Consider the following 17,877-nt stretch of genomic DNA (forward strand, 5'->3'; position numbering starts at 1 on the left):
AATTTGGAGCGGGGGCCGGGGGAAGAGGAGGGCCCTGCCCCTATTTTGGGAAGCGCGGCAGCGCCAAGGTGAAGGCAGCCGGCGAATTGTTTCCCACCTTAAAAGCGCCACGCTTGGTGATGTCACGTCGGAAATTTACCAAAGCAAGAACTAGCCAACTGTACCGAGAGATCCAGCCCCTTGACTGGCTGATTGGGCGGGCAGCACTGACGTGCACTGACGCTTGGAGACTTGAGGTGCATGTTGGCTGTGGCTGTGGCAATACGGAGCCCACATAAACAAAGGCACATTGGAGGGAAGGGCCAGTCCGTCCGGCTCGCTCGCCCCGCGCTGCGCTCGCCCCGCACTTCCTGGAGAGCTCGGGAGCGTGTCTTCGCCTGTGCGCGTCTGCGTGTGTGTGTGTGGCTGCGTGCGTGAGTGCGTGCGCCTGGTGCGAAGGGAAGGGAAGCGGAGGAAAGAGGCAGAGAGGCAGCGAGAGCGCCAAAGCCGAGAGGAGCGGCAACACCGGCGGCGGCGGCGGCGGCGGCGGCGGCGGCAGAAGGGGCTCCCGCTCCTCTTTCTGCGCTCCCCTCGCCGATCCGCCCCAGGGAAATCTGAGCTGCCAGCAGTTGAATGAATGAAAAAGACGCCGCCCAATAAGTAAGTGGATCGCGCCGCTCGCCGTGGCCGCTGACCGTCGCCATCTGGATGGGGACCCCCAGTTTTCTGGAGGCAAAAGCACATGGGGCGGGGGGGAGGAGGGGGAGGCGACGGAGAGCAACGAAACTGCCTGTCCAAATTTCCTAGAAATCTGCTCGGCCTTTAGGTGCGGGGATTTCTCCGGGGCCCCCGCCCCCACTCGGCTCCTCCATATGCCTAAGCTGCTATTTATCACGTAATAACGTGGGGAGGGTCAACTTTGGGCTTAGCCTGCCCTCTGCACTTTGTTCCGTAAGGTCCGAGCGTGTGAATAGGAATCCCCGGGGCGGGCGGCTGCGATTTTGTCCAGGGTTCAATTGCAGGAGAAAAGTTGCTGGGCGGATATGTGTTGCTTGGGAAACGACTTTGATCTCCGCCGGTTCCCGGGCTTAGCTAACGGGGCCGGCGCTCAGTCCTCAATCCCTTCGCGGCCTTTCATGTTTATGACTGCCGGAGGTGCGGATAGTAAATGTGTGCATCATACGCGACTTTTATAGAGGCGAGGGGGAGGGGGGAGGGATGCCGCCCCCCGGACTTGACTCGATGGGGCGGGAGATAAGCTGGAGGGGACCCCACCTCTCCTAACAGCCCCGGCCCGAATTTCCGAGCCCTGCGGAGGCGAGCAGGCAGAAGCGGGGCCGGGTGGGGCAAGCCAAGAGACCGAGCGCTTCGGGCGGGATGCGGGTTCCGGGGACGAGGCTCTGGAGCGGCGGCGCAGCGGAGCCGCTCGGTGGGCTTCGCGACCACGGCTTCCCCGCGTGCTGCTTGGGAAGCCGGCTGGCCGGGCGGCGGGCGGCCTCGGGCTGGTCGCGAAGGGATGCAGCCCTCGCAAACGCCCGACGCCAAGTGGGTTTTCGTCAGTTCCGAAGGCGGAGAGACGTGCCCCTCTGCAGGCACATCGTAACGGGCATCCAGGGACGGGGGCACGAAACAAGAAACTTCTTCCGCTCCCGCGAAGGCGGCCGTGTGGCTCCCGCTGGCCGCCGCGCTGGCCTTTAATTGCCTTCGCTGTGCGCGCGCGCGCGCGAGCCTCTGTGCTTGAATTCAGCCACTTTACACCGGGCGCGCTCCTTTTGGAGCAAGCCTTTGGATGCTATCCGGTCCAGTGGAATTCCCAGAAGTGGGGGGGTGGGGTGGGGTGGTCTCTGTTTCTGTTATTTCCTTTAATTAAACTGACACCCCGATCCTAAGTGCAGATTTCTTCCTTTTTAATCACCCTCAGCATCAAGCATCTAATCCAGTTGATATTTCAGAAGACCGACTTCCTTTTAAATGAGCTTTCTAAGGCTGCGGTATTTTATACTTATAACTGTGCCTTTGCGTGTGAAAGCATGCACACGTGTGCACGCGCACACGCTACTTGGGAGTGGGAGGGGAACCAAACAAAATTTTGGTATACTTTTGTTTGACAAGCAGGACCCTAATAATGGGGCATGACGGCGCTTTAACAAAGCAACGAGAGAGTTTCCTCCTGCCATCCTCATCCTCATGAGCATTTTAACTTCTCCAGGAAGCTATGGGCAGATTATCCGCTGGTTTTTCTAGAAGACCGTGGTGTTGAGCCTGGCTTCCCCGCCAGCCTGTCCCAGGTGAGGCTGAAAGAATACTAAGTTTCCCCTCTCCCGTGTTTGCATTTCAGAGAGAGCACCTCGAGCAGACTGGACTCCGCAGCGCTTCGCTCAAGTCTCAGCAACTCGTCCCTCCGCTGAATTCCGACGCTGTCCGCCTTTAATCCCCCCGAAAACGCCTCTCGCTCGGCTGAAGGTGGGTGCTGCTCGCTGCGCCCCCTCCTCCGCCAGCGCCCCCAGCACGGCGGGCCCCCGGCCTGCAACCTCTCCTGGTACATCCCAGGAGTGGGGCTGTGCTCGTGCCAAGCCTCGGGTGGGAGGGGGCCGATCCGATGCTACGTGGGGGTGGGGAGCACAGTGGGGAGGGAGGATGCATGCTAGGGGCTGCAGTGCTTGCAAGGCCCCAGACGGCCCCTCTTCTGCGGGCTCAGAGGAGGGCTGCCCCCCATCTCCTTCCCACCTGCGCCGCTGCCCCGCTCCCCGCGCTCCCCCCCTTTGCCCCTCCTCTCCCCATCCCACCTCTATATAGTACGCCCGTTTCCCTGCCTTCCTCTGCACCTGTCCCGCCACTTGGCTGCCTCCCTCCGTCCCTGACTGCTCCCTCCCTCGACACTCCTCTCTCTCTCTCGCTCGCTCGCTCGCTCGCTCGCTCCCGCGACTCCTCTGGCTCTCGCTCTCGAGCCAGGTTCCCCTTCTGAGCAGCATCTCCCTCCCCGCTCCTCGCTCGCTTCCCTCCAGCCCCGCCAGCCACGCTTCTCGCCCCGCTCTCCTCCGACTCCTCCCCCACCTCTCCTAGCCTCCTCTGCCCAACCCCAGGCCAGTGCAGGATCCTCATCCAAGGAGCGGGCGGTGGTGAGGGACGAGGGGCAGGGCAGGGCAGGGCAGGGCAGGGGAAGAGGCGGCGGCGGGGGGCTGGGGAGGGTCGCCCTGTCGGGGCTTGCTGTTGCCAGGATCGCTGAGCCATGTTGTTGTTGTGCCGTGTTTCATTTGCAGCCATGCCCTGCGTCCAGGCTCAGTACGGGTCCTCGCCGCAAGGAGCCAGCCCGGCCACGCAGAGCTACGCGTACCACCACTCGGCGGCTGCCGGGGAGTACAGCTCGGACTTCTTAACGCCCGAGTTTGTGAAGTTTAGCATGGACCTGACCAACACTGAAATCACTGCCACCACTTCTCTCCCCAGCTTCAGTACCTTTATGGACAACTACGGGGCCGCCGCCGCCGCCGCCGCCGCGGGCTACGACGTCAAACCGCCCTGCCTCTACCAAATGCCCGCGCAGCCGCCGCCGCCGCCGCCGGCGCCGCCCTCCATCAAGGTCGAGGAGCTGCCCCTGCACGGCCACGGCCACGGCTACCCGCCGCCGCCGCCGCCGCCGCCGCCGCCGCCGCAGCAGCAGCCCCCGGCCGCCGGGCCGCCGCCGCCCGACGAGCTGGCCGTCTACTACAAGGCGTGCTCGCCGCCGCCCGCCGGCTTCGCGCCGGGCCAGAGCGTGTGGGACGAGGCGGGCCCGCTGCACGGCTTCCACCACCACCACCACCCGCACCACCCGCAGGCCTACGGCGGCGCGGCGGGCGCGGCGGGCGGCGGCGGCGGCGGCGCGCTGCACAAGGCGGCCCCGGCGGCCGTGCCGCGCCTCTCGCTCTTCTCCTTCAAGCAGTCGCCGCCCGGCACGCCCGTGGGCAGCTGCCAGATGCGCTTCGACGGCGCGCTGCACGCGCTGCCGCTCAACGGCGGCGAGCCCGCGGCGCACGGCGCGCACCACCACCACCATCACCACCACCACCACCACCACGACGGGCAGCCCTTCGCCCTGCCCAGCCCCATCCGCAAGCAGGCCGCCGCCGCCGCCGCCGCCGCCGCCGCCGGGGGCTTCCCGGGGCTGCAGATCGGGCACGCCTCGCAGCTGCTGGACGCGCAGGTGCCCTCGCCGCCGTCGCGCGGCTCGCCCTCCAACGAGGGCCTCTGCGCCGTCTGCGGGGACAACGCCGCCTGCCAGCACTACGGCGTGCGCACCTGCGAGGGCTGCAAAGGCTTCTTCAAGGTGAGCCGCCGCGCTGGCCCGGCCGGCCGGCGTGGGAGCGCGAGCGAGCGAGCGAGCGAGCGCGTCGACCCGCGTGTCTGGCGCAGCGTGCGCGGGAGGCGAGGAGCGGACTGCCCCCTGCCCTGCCCTGCCCTGCCCTGCCCTGCCCTCCGCCGAGGCACCCTCTCCTCCCCGCGCACCCCTTTCCCCTCCGTGTGGCCACGTTCTTTCCGTCGGGACCCCTTCTCCCGTCCTCTTGACCCGCGTGAGACTCTAGGCAAGGCTGTTCTGCTTTCCAGCTTCGGTCTGGAATGGTAACTAACCCACCATGATTACCCCGACTAGGAACTCTGCTGGGATCGGTGGTTTCGCCCAACCTCTGATCAGGGACATGCCCACAAGACCAGGCACTTTCATGCGTGTTAATTACTCCAGAATAACTATCACCATCTGGTTGCCTGTCTGCAGATGTGAATTTAGTTCAAGGCCTTCGTTTCTTTTTCTTGCCTTTAAGGGGCAGAGACAGACAGATCATGGTCATGTTGACAGGTGCCGTGTAAATGGCCTCAAATTGTACAGGTCTCAGACTGTAATCTGCTTCTCCGTAGCTCCCAGGCCCTTTAATATTGTACTGGCATTTGCCCCAAAAGGCCTGAAATGTTCACTACTCTGCCAGGGGAAATAGCAGGACCTTCCGAAACACCATATCTTTCTATCCCTGTCTCAGAAATTATCTTTATTCTCTGCTCCCTCTAAGGAACACAGATGTGTTCCCCCCCCACAACTCACACTTCAGTCACTCTGAAAGAAGAGCTACACCCAGCCTCCTCTCCTCTCCTCTCCTCTCCTCTGCACCTTTTGCCTACCCTGGTGCTCTGATGGGCAAAGTAGAACAGGATTGCTTGGATGGGGTTGTGGAATCATTAACCACATTGGCAGATGATTCTGTAAATATGGGGAAGGGGAGAGAGGCCCTCTCTTTCTCCAAATCGTTTGCTTCATGAATACAGAGCAGACAGTGTCAGGCCACTGTGCAGACATGGACCTCAGAGGTCAGAAAGGTGCTTCATGGGTGGGCACAGGAATAGCTCTTCAGTGATCTTGCAGATGTGTGCATGGACAGGAGGGAGAAGGTGCTTCCCGAGTCCAGATTTCTTCTCCTGACCCCTCTTCAGGCAAGTCCCAGCAGGAACCAACCTGCACAGTCCCAGGCAGGAATTACAGGAGCGCCAAATACCACAACTTGGGCAATTGTTTTCAGCGTAGTTGCTCCTTTCTAGTAATGCGCTGGGTGCTGTCTTGGGCCTGCCCTCTTACGCAGAATATATTGAAGCAGACATTGCTTGGGACAACAGCAAAAGCTCATTGTCAGTGTAGTCTTCATCCCCTCCCAGCTGTCTGTGGAGGTGTACATTGTGTCCAAGACACCCTCTAAAAAGTAAAGGGGTCCTGGAACATTCCCCTCCCTCCCTCCTCCCAGGGAGGAAGAGAGAGAGAGAGAGAGATGCCAAGACCTTATTCAGAAATGTACAGAAACAGAGAGGGCTGTGAGCTTTCCATCTGCATGTGCTTCTCCTTTCGCCTTCGGACTGAAATTGGTTAGGACAGAGAACCGTGTCTAAGCTAACCAAGTGGAACAGAATTCCCTATGGTCAAATTAAGTGATCTCTTTATTCCCCCCCCCCTGCCCACATCCTGATTGAATAATCTTATCATTTGAAAGAGAAGAAGGTCTCCGAGGAATGTAAATAGTATGAATGCCCACGGATTTGTATTTACTGAGAGTAACCTTGTTCCTCTGCTTGGCATGTGAGGCATTGGCAGGGGGTCCTGCAGGCTGAGCTGGGAGGAAGAAGGGGCCTCCGTTTGTGTCTTCCTAAATGTTTAGGAAAGAGAAGAAGGACTGGAGGGGGAGGGAGGCGGGGGAGGGAGAAAGATGGTGGAGGATGAGACATCCTAGCTGCAAATGCACTTTCACCAGTGGCGCATTCCTCAGGCTTTTTCTCCCACCTCCTACCCTGTCTTCACAGCGCACGGTCCAGAAAAATGCCAAATATGTTTGCCTAGCGAATAAAAACTGCCCTGTGGACAAGCGCCGCCGGAATCGGTGTCAGTACTGTCGCTTTCAGAAGTGCCTTGCAGTCGGCATGGTCAAAGAAGGTATGGCCTGCGTGTGGGTAGGTGGGTGGGCGGCCATTTCCCCCATTTGGACACCCCCAAATAAAAAGCAAACACACACACACAAACACACACGGTCTCCCTTGGCTGCATCGGAAAGTGCCTGCTCCTTCGCCTGGTTGGACCAGCAATTCCACCGAGGCTTGGGCTTAGATGGATTCGTGATCGTATTTATACCCTCCCCTTTTTCCTCTTGCAAGAACCCAAGGTGGCTGACCTGGCCCGCCTCCTCTCCATTTTCTCCCCACAATGACCCTGTTAGGTAGGTCAGGCTGCAGGTCACTGACTGGCCCCAAGTCACCCAGTGAGGTTTTTAGCCAGCTGGGAAGGAGGACCTGCCTCTCCCAAGTCTCCAGCTGAAAGTCTCACCATGACACCCCGCTGGCTCACCACTGAACTGAGTTGCCAGACACTGCTCCTTGATGTGCTGTGGATAAGTCTGTGGAAAGACACTATCGTTGCGCCTCCTCCCTCCCCTTTAAAAAGCTCTGCAAGATAATCTCCTGACCCTGGAGCCCAGTACTCCTCTTCCTAGACAGGCAGATTCCCACTGGGGTTTCCCACTGGTGTAAGATAAAGCAGGAAGGGATTCCAGGAGGAGCAGAATAATGCTATGGCAGGCTCGGACTGTTGTGAGGGGCTGCCAGCACGCTTGGGCTTAGAGGCCGCCAGCACAAGCATCTTCCCCCTGTCAGTTCTAGCGGAGCCCCAGCACTTGAAATAGGGGTCTGTCTGTCCCCCAGAGCCAGGGCAATTTCTGTGGGCTGTGGGATGGGGCCTTGGAGGAGGGCCTGCCTGAGAAAAAGGGACGAGTCCTCTCACTCTCCTGGGTGTTCTGCCTCATGCTTGCAAGGGATGCTTCCCAGAGTGAGGAAGAGATCAGAAAAGCACCCATCACCACTGGGAGGAATGTGTTGTTCTGCTCCTTGCTGCTGCTAGGAGAGCTAACCTCGTGTCTTTCTTGCAGTGGTCCGCACAGACAGTTTAAAAGGCCGGAGGGGTCGCTTGCCATCGAAGCCGAAGAGCCCCCAGGAGCCTTCTCCCCCCTCACCTCCGGTGAGTCTGATCAGTGCCCTGGTGAGAGCCCATGTCGACTCCAACCCGGCTATGACCAGCCTGGACTATTCCAGGGTAAGCTGGAGACAATATTCACCTAAGGGTCCTCCTTGCAGGGAAGGAACACGTGGCTAGTCCCTAGCAAGGCCGGGGCTCCCCAGGGAGGAAGGAGCTTCTGCTCTGAGAGATGGGGCAGATGCCATGGAGAAACTGGCCTCCGATAAAAGCCACCCACTCTGAGGGATGTGGTGTGGGGGGGGGCGGGTGTAGGTGGGGAGGGCTTACAGCAGAGCTGTGCTGCAGCCCTGGATGCATTCACCTGGGAGTAAGCTCCATCGAGCATGTGGGACTCTAAAGAAGCACGCAGAGGGACAGCTCTGTGCAACACCCCCCTTAAAAGTACTTGCCCCATTTTCTGTTTTGTACTCTGGCTCGGATGTACTTTTAGGTGTGCCTGCTTGACGTTGATAGGATTTACTCCGTGCAAGCTTGCTCAAGGAATGCATTTCCCTGAAGCTCGCCAGGGCCTTATTCCCGAAGGAGGTTACTGTAGGCTGTGATCCTCCAAGCCCTTCTGGCCTCAGTAGGCTTCCTGGGAAATGGAGCCTGTGCCGCGCTGGTCAGGGCAGGTGTGCGTGTGCCCACTCCCATGGGGTGGGGAGAGGCACCTTAATGTCCAGAGCTGCTTTTTTCCGTCACCAGTAGGGTATGATGCCAACAGACTTGTTATTAATGTTGTAAGTTATTAAAACATTAATAATTCCCATCCATAGAACTGCTCCCAAAGTAGAGCCACACAGCTGTGTATATAGCGGAATAAGTCAAAAATTAAAAAAATAGTGATTGGCAAAAGTACCTTTGTGCGTGTGTGCATGGGCACACACATGCACGCATGCATGGAAACACACATTTGTGTGTGGACACAGAGTGCCTGTCGCCTGTTCTGGATTCACATTTCCCTAGGCCGGGATGGGGGGAAGCTGCTCGGATCTGTCTTTGCCAGTCCTTTGGGGCACCTTCCCAAGGCCTTTTCAGCTGAGTCTTCCTGGCCAAAGCAATTTCCTCCCTTCAAGCAGCCACCCCTCCTAGCACCACCCCTAATTGAATTAATTGCCCTGGAACAACTAATTTCCTTACTGGCCAGAGTGAGGTTTAATTGTTATAAAAACCTGGCTCCCCTCCTGGAAATGGGGTTAGCAATTTCACGGGCTATATATTTTAGAGAACCTCATTAAATTGCTGGGGTCTCTCTCTTTCCTTCCATTCTTCATCCTTTCCCTCCCCGCCACCCCCCCCCCCATATCTTCCTTGGAATGGAATCCCAGTTCCAAGCGAACCCGGACTATCAGATGAGCGGTGAGGACACACAGCATATCCAGCAGTTCTACGATCTCTTGACCGGCTCCATGGAGATCATCCGGGGTTGGGCAGAAAAGATCCCTGGCTTCACCGATCTCCCCAAACCAGACCAGGATCTGCTTTTTGAATCTGCCTTCCTGGAGCTCTTTGTCCTGCGGCTAGCCTACAGGTATGCGGGCAGGGCCGGCTGGGCTGGGGGGGGGGGGGGTCAAAGAAGTGGGAACATATAGATATACATGTATGAGTACGTTGTGGAGGCACTTTGTGATCCTTTCTGATGAGGAATCCCGGAGCTGTTCAAGGTCTGCTGAGCTGCATTTTATTAACTCCTCGGTAATTAGGTGCCTCTTAAACCCTCCATTTATCGCTTGGAGAATAATTAGTTGTTTGCCTTTTCTTTCTGTCTCTCTTCGCCTGTCTGTCTGTCTGTCTGTCTGTCTCTCTGGACAACCCGTGTATCCCTGGGTAGGTCCAACCCAGTGGAAGGCAAGCTGATCTTCTGCAACGGAGTGGTCCTGCACCGGCTGCAGTGCGTGCGCGGGTTTGGAGAGTGGATTGACTCTATCGTGGAGTTCTCTTCCAACCTGCAGAACATGAATATAGACATCTCTGCCTTCTCCTGCATTGCTGCTCTGGCCATGGTAACAGGTGAGCACCACCTTCTCGCTTGGCTTCCCCTCATGCTGCTTCTTCCTTATCTCAACAGGCATCTTTTCTTTTCCCCCCATTTCCCCTCCAGATTAGTTAATTTGAAATAAGCCCCCAGCTCCGCACTCACAGTGACGAATGCAGATTAGAATCCCTACATGAGCTACACAGCTCGGAACTTTCAGTTCAGCTGAAAAATCTAAAAAAAAATTCACAGAGTTCCTAAGACCAGTCAGAATTCCCCTTTAGATCAGGCGTCTGCAGCTATTTATTCTAATTCACAGTATCCATGCACACCTCCATTTCAAATTTGGATTGGCCACTACAAATTAATGCATTCGTTATATTTTGTTCCCGAGATTTTTCCTGCAAAGCGCTCAAGGTAATTTACACAGCCTTCCTCTCCATTTTATCCTCACACCAGCCTTGTGAGGTTGGTTGGTCTGAGAGCCCATGCCTGGCCCAAGTCACAGCTTGAGTGGGAACTAAAACTGGCATCTCCTGAGTGCCAGGCAGCATCCCAAGGGCTACCCTCCCTGGTCCAGTCCTTCACCCACAAGCTGCTGCCTTTTCCTCTGGGATAAGCAGAGATATTGATTCAACCCATCCTGCTCTCCTACTTCTTAAGGTAATTAGAATGCACTCGTTACCTTCCAGCTGGGCTTGAATTAATCTGCAGGGATAGGGAATTGGATGCCCTCCGGATGTCATGCTTCATAGCTCCCATCAACACCAGCCAACATGGCCATTAGTCAGGGATTCTGGGAGCTGTAGTCCGAAACTACCAGGAGGTCACATTAACTCTCAGTTGTAAGAACTTCTCCATCCCACACTCCCAGTTGCTCACAGGGAATCCAGCCCGGAGACCCCTCTCCATGCAGTCGGGGCTTCTTGGAATATTGGGTTACAATTCCCAGATTCCCTGACTGTGTGGCAGGAGTTCCTATTCGTGTGGCTTCTGCAAGGTCTGTCTTCTTGCACACTGGGAAGGACCCCACTGGGTGGACCTGGCACTCAAGTTGTTGAGCATAGGATTGTAGGATGACGGGGCAACCGTAGGTCCTGCAGCTCTGCTTGCCCAGCTCCCCAGGCTTAATCCTGGGGAAGTGGGCATAGGCTCGCAACCACCCTCACTGCAGCTGCAACTACAGCTGCAGCAGCAACTTTTTCTCAGATTTTTGTTGACTACTTATAGATGGGTTTACCATCGTACTCGTTTTGCACTGTCTTGTATTGCCTTGGTCCTGAATGTTGCCCTAAGAGGATCCCACCCTTAAAGGAGGCCTAAACAAAACAAAGTAAAGGCAACCGTTCCAAACAAATAGTAAGGAAAGGTCATTTCATTCCACACAAATCATAAGGAAAGCAGATTATCTTCTTGTTATTGAATGATGCGCAGCTGGAGTCTTCCCGGAAGGCCCTTTGCCCCATCGCCCCAGCAGCCCCGGCCAGTCTAACGCGCCCCTTGTCTCTTCCAGAGAGGCATGGCCTGAAGGAGCCCAAGCGGGTTGAAGAGCTCCAAAACAAGATCGTCAATTGCCTCAAGGACCACGTGACGTTCAACAACGGCGGCTTGAACAGGCCCAATTACTTGTCCAAACTCCTGGGCAAACTCCCAGAACTGCGCACCCTCTGTACGCAGGGCCTGCAGCGCATTTTCTACCTGAAACTGGAAGACTTGGTGCCCCCACCAGCAATAATTGACAAACTTTTCCTGGACACTTTACCTTTTTAAAAGGAAAGGAAAGGGGGGAAAAAAGCAAGAACAAGCCGAGAGAGAGAAAGAGAGAGAGAGACTCTGCTGCTGCGCCTTCCAAGAGATGAACTTTGACAGCCTCACGGGAGGCCAAAAAAGAACGAGAGAGAGCAAATCCAGGGGCCCTGAAAGAGCGAGAGAGCGAGCGAGCGAGAGCGCAAGACAGAGAGCACACCTGGCCAGTAAGGAGCACCTTTGGGTGCTGGGCGCCCATCCCTCCAAACTGTGGCTAGCCTCTCCTGGAGAACAGTGACTAGGCACCCGCTGGGGCTCTTTGAGCATCTTGGACCTCGTTCCTTGGACTGCACACAGATCCCATGGTACAAGTTTTTTATTATCACCTACACAAACAAAGAGTACCCTTCACTCCCCCCCTTGTCCCCGAGCAAAGCAAGAACCCAGAGTTTATTACTATGACTATGGTGGTGGTGGTGGTGGTGATGATGATGATGATGATGATGATGATGATGAACAAGGACTTTTGAATTAGAAAGCTGAGCCTGGTTCGGTCTTAGCTGCTGCTGAAGGCAAGAGTGTTAAGAGGACCCCACACGCACAGGCCTCCCCCTTGATTAAGATGTTGGAGCGTTTTTCTGCTGTAAAAGGAAAACTGTAATATATAGACTACAAAGTTGAGGTGGGGGGAGGGGGAGGGGGGAGAGGGGGCAGCATGAATCGACAGAAGGCAAAGGATTGTACATTTATCAGATGCAGTCTGGCTTTTTCTTTCTTTCTTTTTAAAAAACAAAACCTATTCTGTGCCTATTGATGAATAAGCTATTCAAACCGATTCTAAAAATTTAGTGAGAGAGAAAGAAAGAAATCGTGAGAATAAATCGAAGGGGTTTGGACTAAACGTTTCAAGACCTAAGCAAGAGAAAGCCCGATGATTCTAGGAGGACCATGTTATTATAGGCACTTGCTATTTCAGTAATGTCTATATTCTATAAATAGTTATTTCAGACACTATGTAGTCTGCTAGATTTTATAAAGATTGGTAGTTCTCTAAGAAGCCTCGAACGTTTTTCTCAATTGTAAAATAGGTGGGCACACGTGTTAACACAAATCCAGACAGAACCTCTCCCAATCTCCTCAGAAAAAAATAACCTTTCTGAAAGGGACCCAGAGCCCCGTTTGTAAACACCGTCCAGCATTCCTTGTTTGTAAGTGTCGTATGTAATTGTTGAAGCTGATTAAAAGAAAACAGTTTATATCTTGATTATTTTGTTGTCTGAAGCGAAACCAGTCTTGCATGCACGAGCTTTTTGACTGTTTCCAGAGTGGTTATCTCCTATTCAGAACTCCCTGGAAATTATTGAGCACTTTGAATTTTTATTTGGGGATTTTTGTTTGTTTGTTTTTGTATTTTATTATTATTTTATTTTTATTTTTGGAAAAAATGTCTAAAACTGTCGGTTAATATATTATTTTATGTTTCAGTAAGAAAGCTTTTTTTAAATATATATAAATATATATATGCCATATTCTGTAGTATATTTTTCTTTGTATATTTCCAGTATGGCACATTCTTAAGTCATTGCCTCCCCTACCCACCAAAAAACTCTCCGTATGGTGTATATGGCAGTTAGACTTGGACATTTTCTCCCTAAATACTCTCTCTTTAGAGAGAGACAATTTTAATGTTTACAGCAAATAAATCCATGTAAACGAACAGAATCCGGTCTTCTTTCTGTCTAGTCGAGCCGCAGCCCCCGCGCCCCGAGAGGCAGGTGGCAGGGCCCTGCGCGGGCTCGGGCTCCGCGGCCAGCTCGGAGAGGGGCGGGCGCTCTTCCCGGGAGCCCGGCGACCGAGCCGGCCGTCTGCGGAGCAGCCGCCACGGGCTCTCTCCCCGCCCGAGCGCTGGGCGGGCCGCCCGCTCGCCCCGCTCGCCCCGGCACGGCGGGGACGCCTGGGCGAGCCGCGAGCGCTCTGCGTGCGCCATCGCCGGAGCCAGGGCGCCGGGGGGCGGGCGGCCGGGGGGCGGCCTCCCCGGGGCCCGCGAGCGTTGCCCAGCCCCGTCCTGAACACGTCGGCGCAAGCCGTCGGCCGAGCTCGGGGAAGCTTCGCTGCAACAGGAGTACGCGCGCAGGAGGCGGCTGCAAGGCCCCCGGCCCGACGCCGCTTGAGGTCTTGGTCTGGCAACGGCGTCTGCTTGGTCTTACTCGATTTTATCTGGTCCTTCTTCCTCTAGAATGGACGCAGGCTTCCCGGTCCGGATCGGAAACCCGGCGCGGCGCGCAGCGGGGAAGCTTTTAAGATCCGGATCAGGCCCCCTGCACCTAGCCTAGACTTAAAAATGAAATGAAATGAAATGAAATGAAATGAAAGAGGACGCAGCACCTAAGCCCAGAATTGAAGCAGCGCCTGCTGCAGCCCTAACTGTCCCCTGGCGACCGTGCTGGGGTCGGGGCAGCCGCGTCCTTTGCCCAGGGGCGAGCAGCGAAAGGGCTGCCCAGAAGGCGCGCGTCTCCCTCTTTGCGCGCGCGCACGCGCCCGGAGGTGAAACGCGTTGCCTCGGAAGTAAGATTCCCTGGTCACTGTGTTGGATTACTTTACTTAACTGCCCGGACCCTCTTCCCCAATAATAATAATAAAAATCTTGTTTATTTAGAAGAAAAACCCATGGAATTCAGTAGGATTTACTGTTGAGTAAACAGGCTTAGTTAGGATGGGGCTGTAGATCACATTGAAATCTATGGGGGCGCAGTCCCAAGACAGCATTTAAGATCCACGTACGGAGTAATCGTCGCTGCTAAACCTGTTCATAATTCTCGGATATTCGTCTTGTAAATTATACTTCGATTGTTCCTTGAATGAAAGACTTTCGTCCTTCCTTTAAGAGAGAATCGACGGAGCATTATTAGCCTGGCAGTGAAAGTTTCTCTCCGAGGACGCTTGAAACAAATACGGGAGGGAGCGGTTATCAATAAAGGACACCGATCGTTCGTCGCCCCTTGCCCTCCCCTCCGCCGGAGTTTCAGTATCCATCTCTCGCTCACGCCGGTCAATGCGCGTGGACGCGGGGTTTGTTAACCCCGAACCGAAATAGATGAAGCAGGACGCGGCGACTGCGGGGGAGACGGAGCAGCATTGTCAGGGAAAACCTGCGAGGACCTGCCTAGTTCTGGGGGCAGAAATGCTAACTTTGCGGGTAATCCGGGACAACGCCTTTCTCCCACGTCCTTTTCTTCCAAGGCAGCTAATTGCGACCGCACACCTCCAAATCTCTGTCGGTCTCTCTGGCTGCTGCTCCATCTTAAATCGACTTAGTAGCGGGTTTCTGTCTCGAGTAGCGAAGGGTCGGCTGGAAGGGTTTTTCTCCTCCGTCTTTTCGGAGGGGGAAGACGTTGTGGTGGGGGGGCTCTGAGCTTTGGAGAGAAAGTTAGGGAAAGAGAAGTCATTCGAACTGGTTCCGCTGGAGGGAATCCCTCGGAGCGCAGCTCAGGGTGACCTGCAAGTTTCAGCTGATGCTCCGAGCAAGGGAGAGGAGGAGCGCAGCTTTGCAGCGCAGCCACCTGGCCATGTCTACTCGGAAGTAAGCCGCACTGATGGGGGCCCTGCTGCTCGGTAAGTGCGCGCAGGCTGGAGGGCTGGCGCGCTTTGCGCTCCGCTGGGCGCTGGCGGCCGCTTCCCTTTCCCCCTCGCCCTTCATTTGCTCGTTTGTGAGCACTCCGGCGCCCCGAGGTTCTCTCTGCCCCGGGGCAAAGCAGGAGCAGGAGTCGTGTTTAAGCAGCGTGCATATCCTTGGTCTGCCTGCAGAAGCCTGTCTCAGCCTGGTACCCTCTCTCTCACCTTCCTGGCGCGCGTGGATCGGCCTTTTCCAACCTGGTGCCCTGCAGGGCTGCTGGGACTTCAGCTCCCATTCTTCTGGGAGTGATGCGCCCCGCCGTTCCTCACTTCCGGAAGGCCCCAGGTTAGGGAAGGCTGATCTACCCCGCGCGGGTGGGAAGGCATCGTGTCCTCTCCTGAGGTCTCCAAGCCCGGGAGAAATCGTGCAATTCCCTCCGCTCTTGAGAAGGGATCCCAGAGGCCTCTCCCTGGCTCACCCTCCGGCGACCTGCTAAGCACGCAGGGCGAAGTGCCTGGCCCCGCGGAGTACTTTTTCAGGCAGTTCTTCTGACTGCTTCCCAAAAGGACGCCCACCCCCGGCATCCAGAGAAAGGAGAAGCTCGAGGCAATTTAACTGCATGGTTCTTAGGAAAGGACAGTCAGGCATCCCATGCAACTCCTGCGACTCTGCCGGGGTCCCTCGGGAGGTAGGAGCCTGCGGGGATTTTAGTTTAATCCTTGCTGGCATGAACTCCCCGCCTCCAGTAGCGGTCCCTGTTGGGAAACTGCCTGGCCTGCAGCATAAGGCAATTATTCTGAAGATACCTTGGTATAACTGATCTGCAGGAAGTTACTCAATAGAATTACACTCAAGGTTACTTAAGCCAGAATAGTTACTCCTAAATACCTCTTATCCAGTCTGTCAGAAGGAAGAAGGTGTGGCAAGGTACTCTTCCCTTCCCGGAGTACAGACATTTAACTCTAACGGCAATGGCATGTACACCCCGCTACTCATTGTGGGTCGAGAGAAAGTGGTACCTATTCCGGATTAATTAATGCGGAGTAGAAGGCCTACGGCGTGTGCCTCTGGCCGCGTGTTTGTGGGTGTTTGCATAACCTCCGTTACACGGAGGTTTATTTAAAAAGCCAGAGAACAAACAAGAACACCCCTTAGCAGAACCCAGCTGTTAAAACGGTCTCACATGCAAGAGGAGGAGGAGAGCAGGTAAGAAAGAGGAAAGTTCCACTGCACGGAGGTGAGTGCGCTCGAGACACGAGGAAAGGGGTCTGGCGCTCCGTGGACCGAAGGCCGCCCGCGCCCGCGCCCCCGGCCCTGCCTGAGGCGGGAGCGGCACTCCCGGTGCCCCTGGGATTGCGCAGCCTCTCCACTCCCGCCGCTGGAGCGGAAGCTGCTGCTCAGTGAATAATTCCCTTTGTATTTCAGCTCGCGTCTGCCTCGGATCGGCCTGAAAGCTGGGGACACAGCGAGGGGCTTTGCTTGTATTTATGGAAGTGATTTAAGGATCCACTTGTGCGCGTGTCTCTCAATCGCTGGGAATAAATAGGCCATTCTCCCAAGCGCAGGCTTCCCTGCTAGGCGCCTTCTGCCCGCGTCGAGCGAGGGACAATTAGAGCGAGCGAGCGAGCGAGCGAGCGAAGCTGGCGCTTGGCGCCCGCGAGGCTGAGCGAGAGGCTGCGGCTCCCAAGCTGCTCAGGAACGGGGAGCCGCCGGAGGAGCCCTTGGAGAGCGGAGCCCAGGAAGGCGCTGCCCCGCGGAAGGCGACTCCCACGCCGCTGACCGGGAGAGGAGGCCGGGCAGGGGTGTCCGCAGCCTGCGCGGAAAGACCCCGCAGGGCCGGGCGGGCGGCTCCCATGCCCCGTCGGGGCGGGCGGGCGGGCTGCGGCGGGCGCTCCACCAGGGCGGCACACGCGGCAGGGAGGCGCGCTGCTTTCCGATCCCGGCCAGCGCCTGTGCGACGCGCGCCTCGGCCAGCCCTCCCGGGAGGGCGACGTGGCCGGCGGCGGAGCGCGACGGAGCAGGCGCCCGGCCCCAGGCCCGCCCGCGGGAGCGCTTCTGCGGCGGCCCGCCGTCCCGCGAGGGCTGCCAGCCAGGGGGCGCGCGGACCCTCCAGGGGAGACCCGCCTTCTCCAGCGGGCGCTGAGGCGGCCCCACCTGTCGTGCCGAGAGCGCCTCCCGCATCGCGCAAGCCTTCCTCTCCGCAGCTGGCGGCGGGGACTTGCGCGCCCTCCGGGGCCCGAGGGAGGACCGATCCATCGGCCCGCCAAGGGGGGGGGGGGGGGCGCTGGCCGGGCTGCCACGGGCACGGCTGCTCCACAGCACGAGGCGCGGCCCGGATTGCAGCGCCCTCGCCCTGCCCACGCCCCCGCGCCCGCTCTTCGGGAAGTGCACACGCCACCGGTTCGGAGCGCGCGGAACGCTTTTCATTTTATGCTCTTCTATTTAGAAAGTTTCCCCCCGACTCCTCTTTCTCCTTTCATTTAAAAGAAAAAGAGGCACTCTTTTGCATCGACGCCCTGCGATTTAACACGCTTTAAAAACCTGGGTGGCTGAGGGAAAAAAACCCAGAACGGGGTTTGATTTCACTGATCTGAACACGATTTTCACCAGGGAAAACCTGGGGCGATTTCGCACCCTTCTGTTCTGCCTTTTCCGCCTCGTGCTCCTCCGCCTCCAGCTGCTCGCTGCGCGGCCTCCTGGGACACTTCAGAAACCTGCCCAGGTCGCCGCTTGCCACGCACCCCCACTGCGCTTCCTGGCGGGGCTTGGCGCCGCCTGTTGCAAAGCGCCCGGGCTTCTTCTGCTCTTGGGCGGAAGAGACGTTAAAGAAATAAAGGAGACCCCCGAGAGGCGCATGCCTCACAGCTCCGCCTTGGAACGGCCCTGATCCTGCACCCCTTCAGCTGAAAGCAAGCTCCATTCAACTCGGGGAACCGTGGAAATGGCGCATGAGGAGCGCGATCCTGTTCATGTTTAGACGGAAAACCCCCGACAGCTCCAAAAGTCCTGCATGCTGGCTGGGGAATGCTGGGAGCTGTAGGACTGTTC

General features: G+C 56.9%; 1 protein-coding gene across 1 annotated transcript; it reads left to right on the top strand.

Annotated features, from left to right (window-relative positions):
* Positions 1-445: 445 nt before the first annotated feature.
* Positions 446-11,940, top strand: NR4A2 (nuclear receptor subfamily 4 group A member 2). The gene is made up of 8 exons (XM_044418467.1): positions 446-639; positions 2,318-2,442; positions 3,240-4,285; positions 6,295-6,424; positions 7,410-7,573; positions 8,824-9,026; positions 9,327-9,505; positions 10,984-11,940. Exons 3-8 carry the CDS (start codon positions 3,242-3,244, stop codon positions 11,238-11,240), a joined length of 1,977 nt encoding a protein of 658 aa, XP_044274402.1. The 5' UTR covers positions 446-639; positions 2,318-2,442; positions 3,240-3,241; the 3' UTR covers positions 11,241-11,940.
* The last annotated feature ends 5,937 nt before the right edge of the window (positions 11,941-17,877 follow it).

Source organism: Varanus komodoensis, unplaced genomic scaffold (assembly GCF_004798865.1).
Source record: "Varanus komodoensis strain SLA01 unplaced genomic scaffold, ASM479886v1 scaffold9, whole genome shotgun sequence".
NCBI lineage: Eukaryota > Metazoa > Chordata > Lepidosauria > Squamata > Varanidae > Varanus > Varanus komodoensis.

What these genes read in the sequence shown, in the direction of transcription:
- NR4A2 (XM_044418467.1), top strand. Translation starts at nt 3,242, where the DNA reads ATGCCCTGCGTCCAGGCTCAGTACGGGTCCTCGCCGCAAGGAGCCAGC. An exon ending in AGTCGGCATGGTCAAAGAAG is followed by an intron (nt 6,425 to 7,409) that starts GTATGGCCTGCG and finishes TCTTTCTTGCAG; the next exon opens with TGGTCCGCACAGACAGTTTA. An exon ending in CCAGCCTGGACTATTCCAGG is followed by an intron (nt 7,574 to 8,823) that starts GTAAGCTGGAGA and finishes ATGGAATCCCAG; the next exon opens with TTCCAAGCGAACCCGGACTA.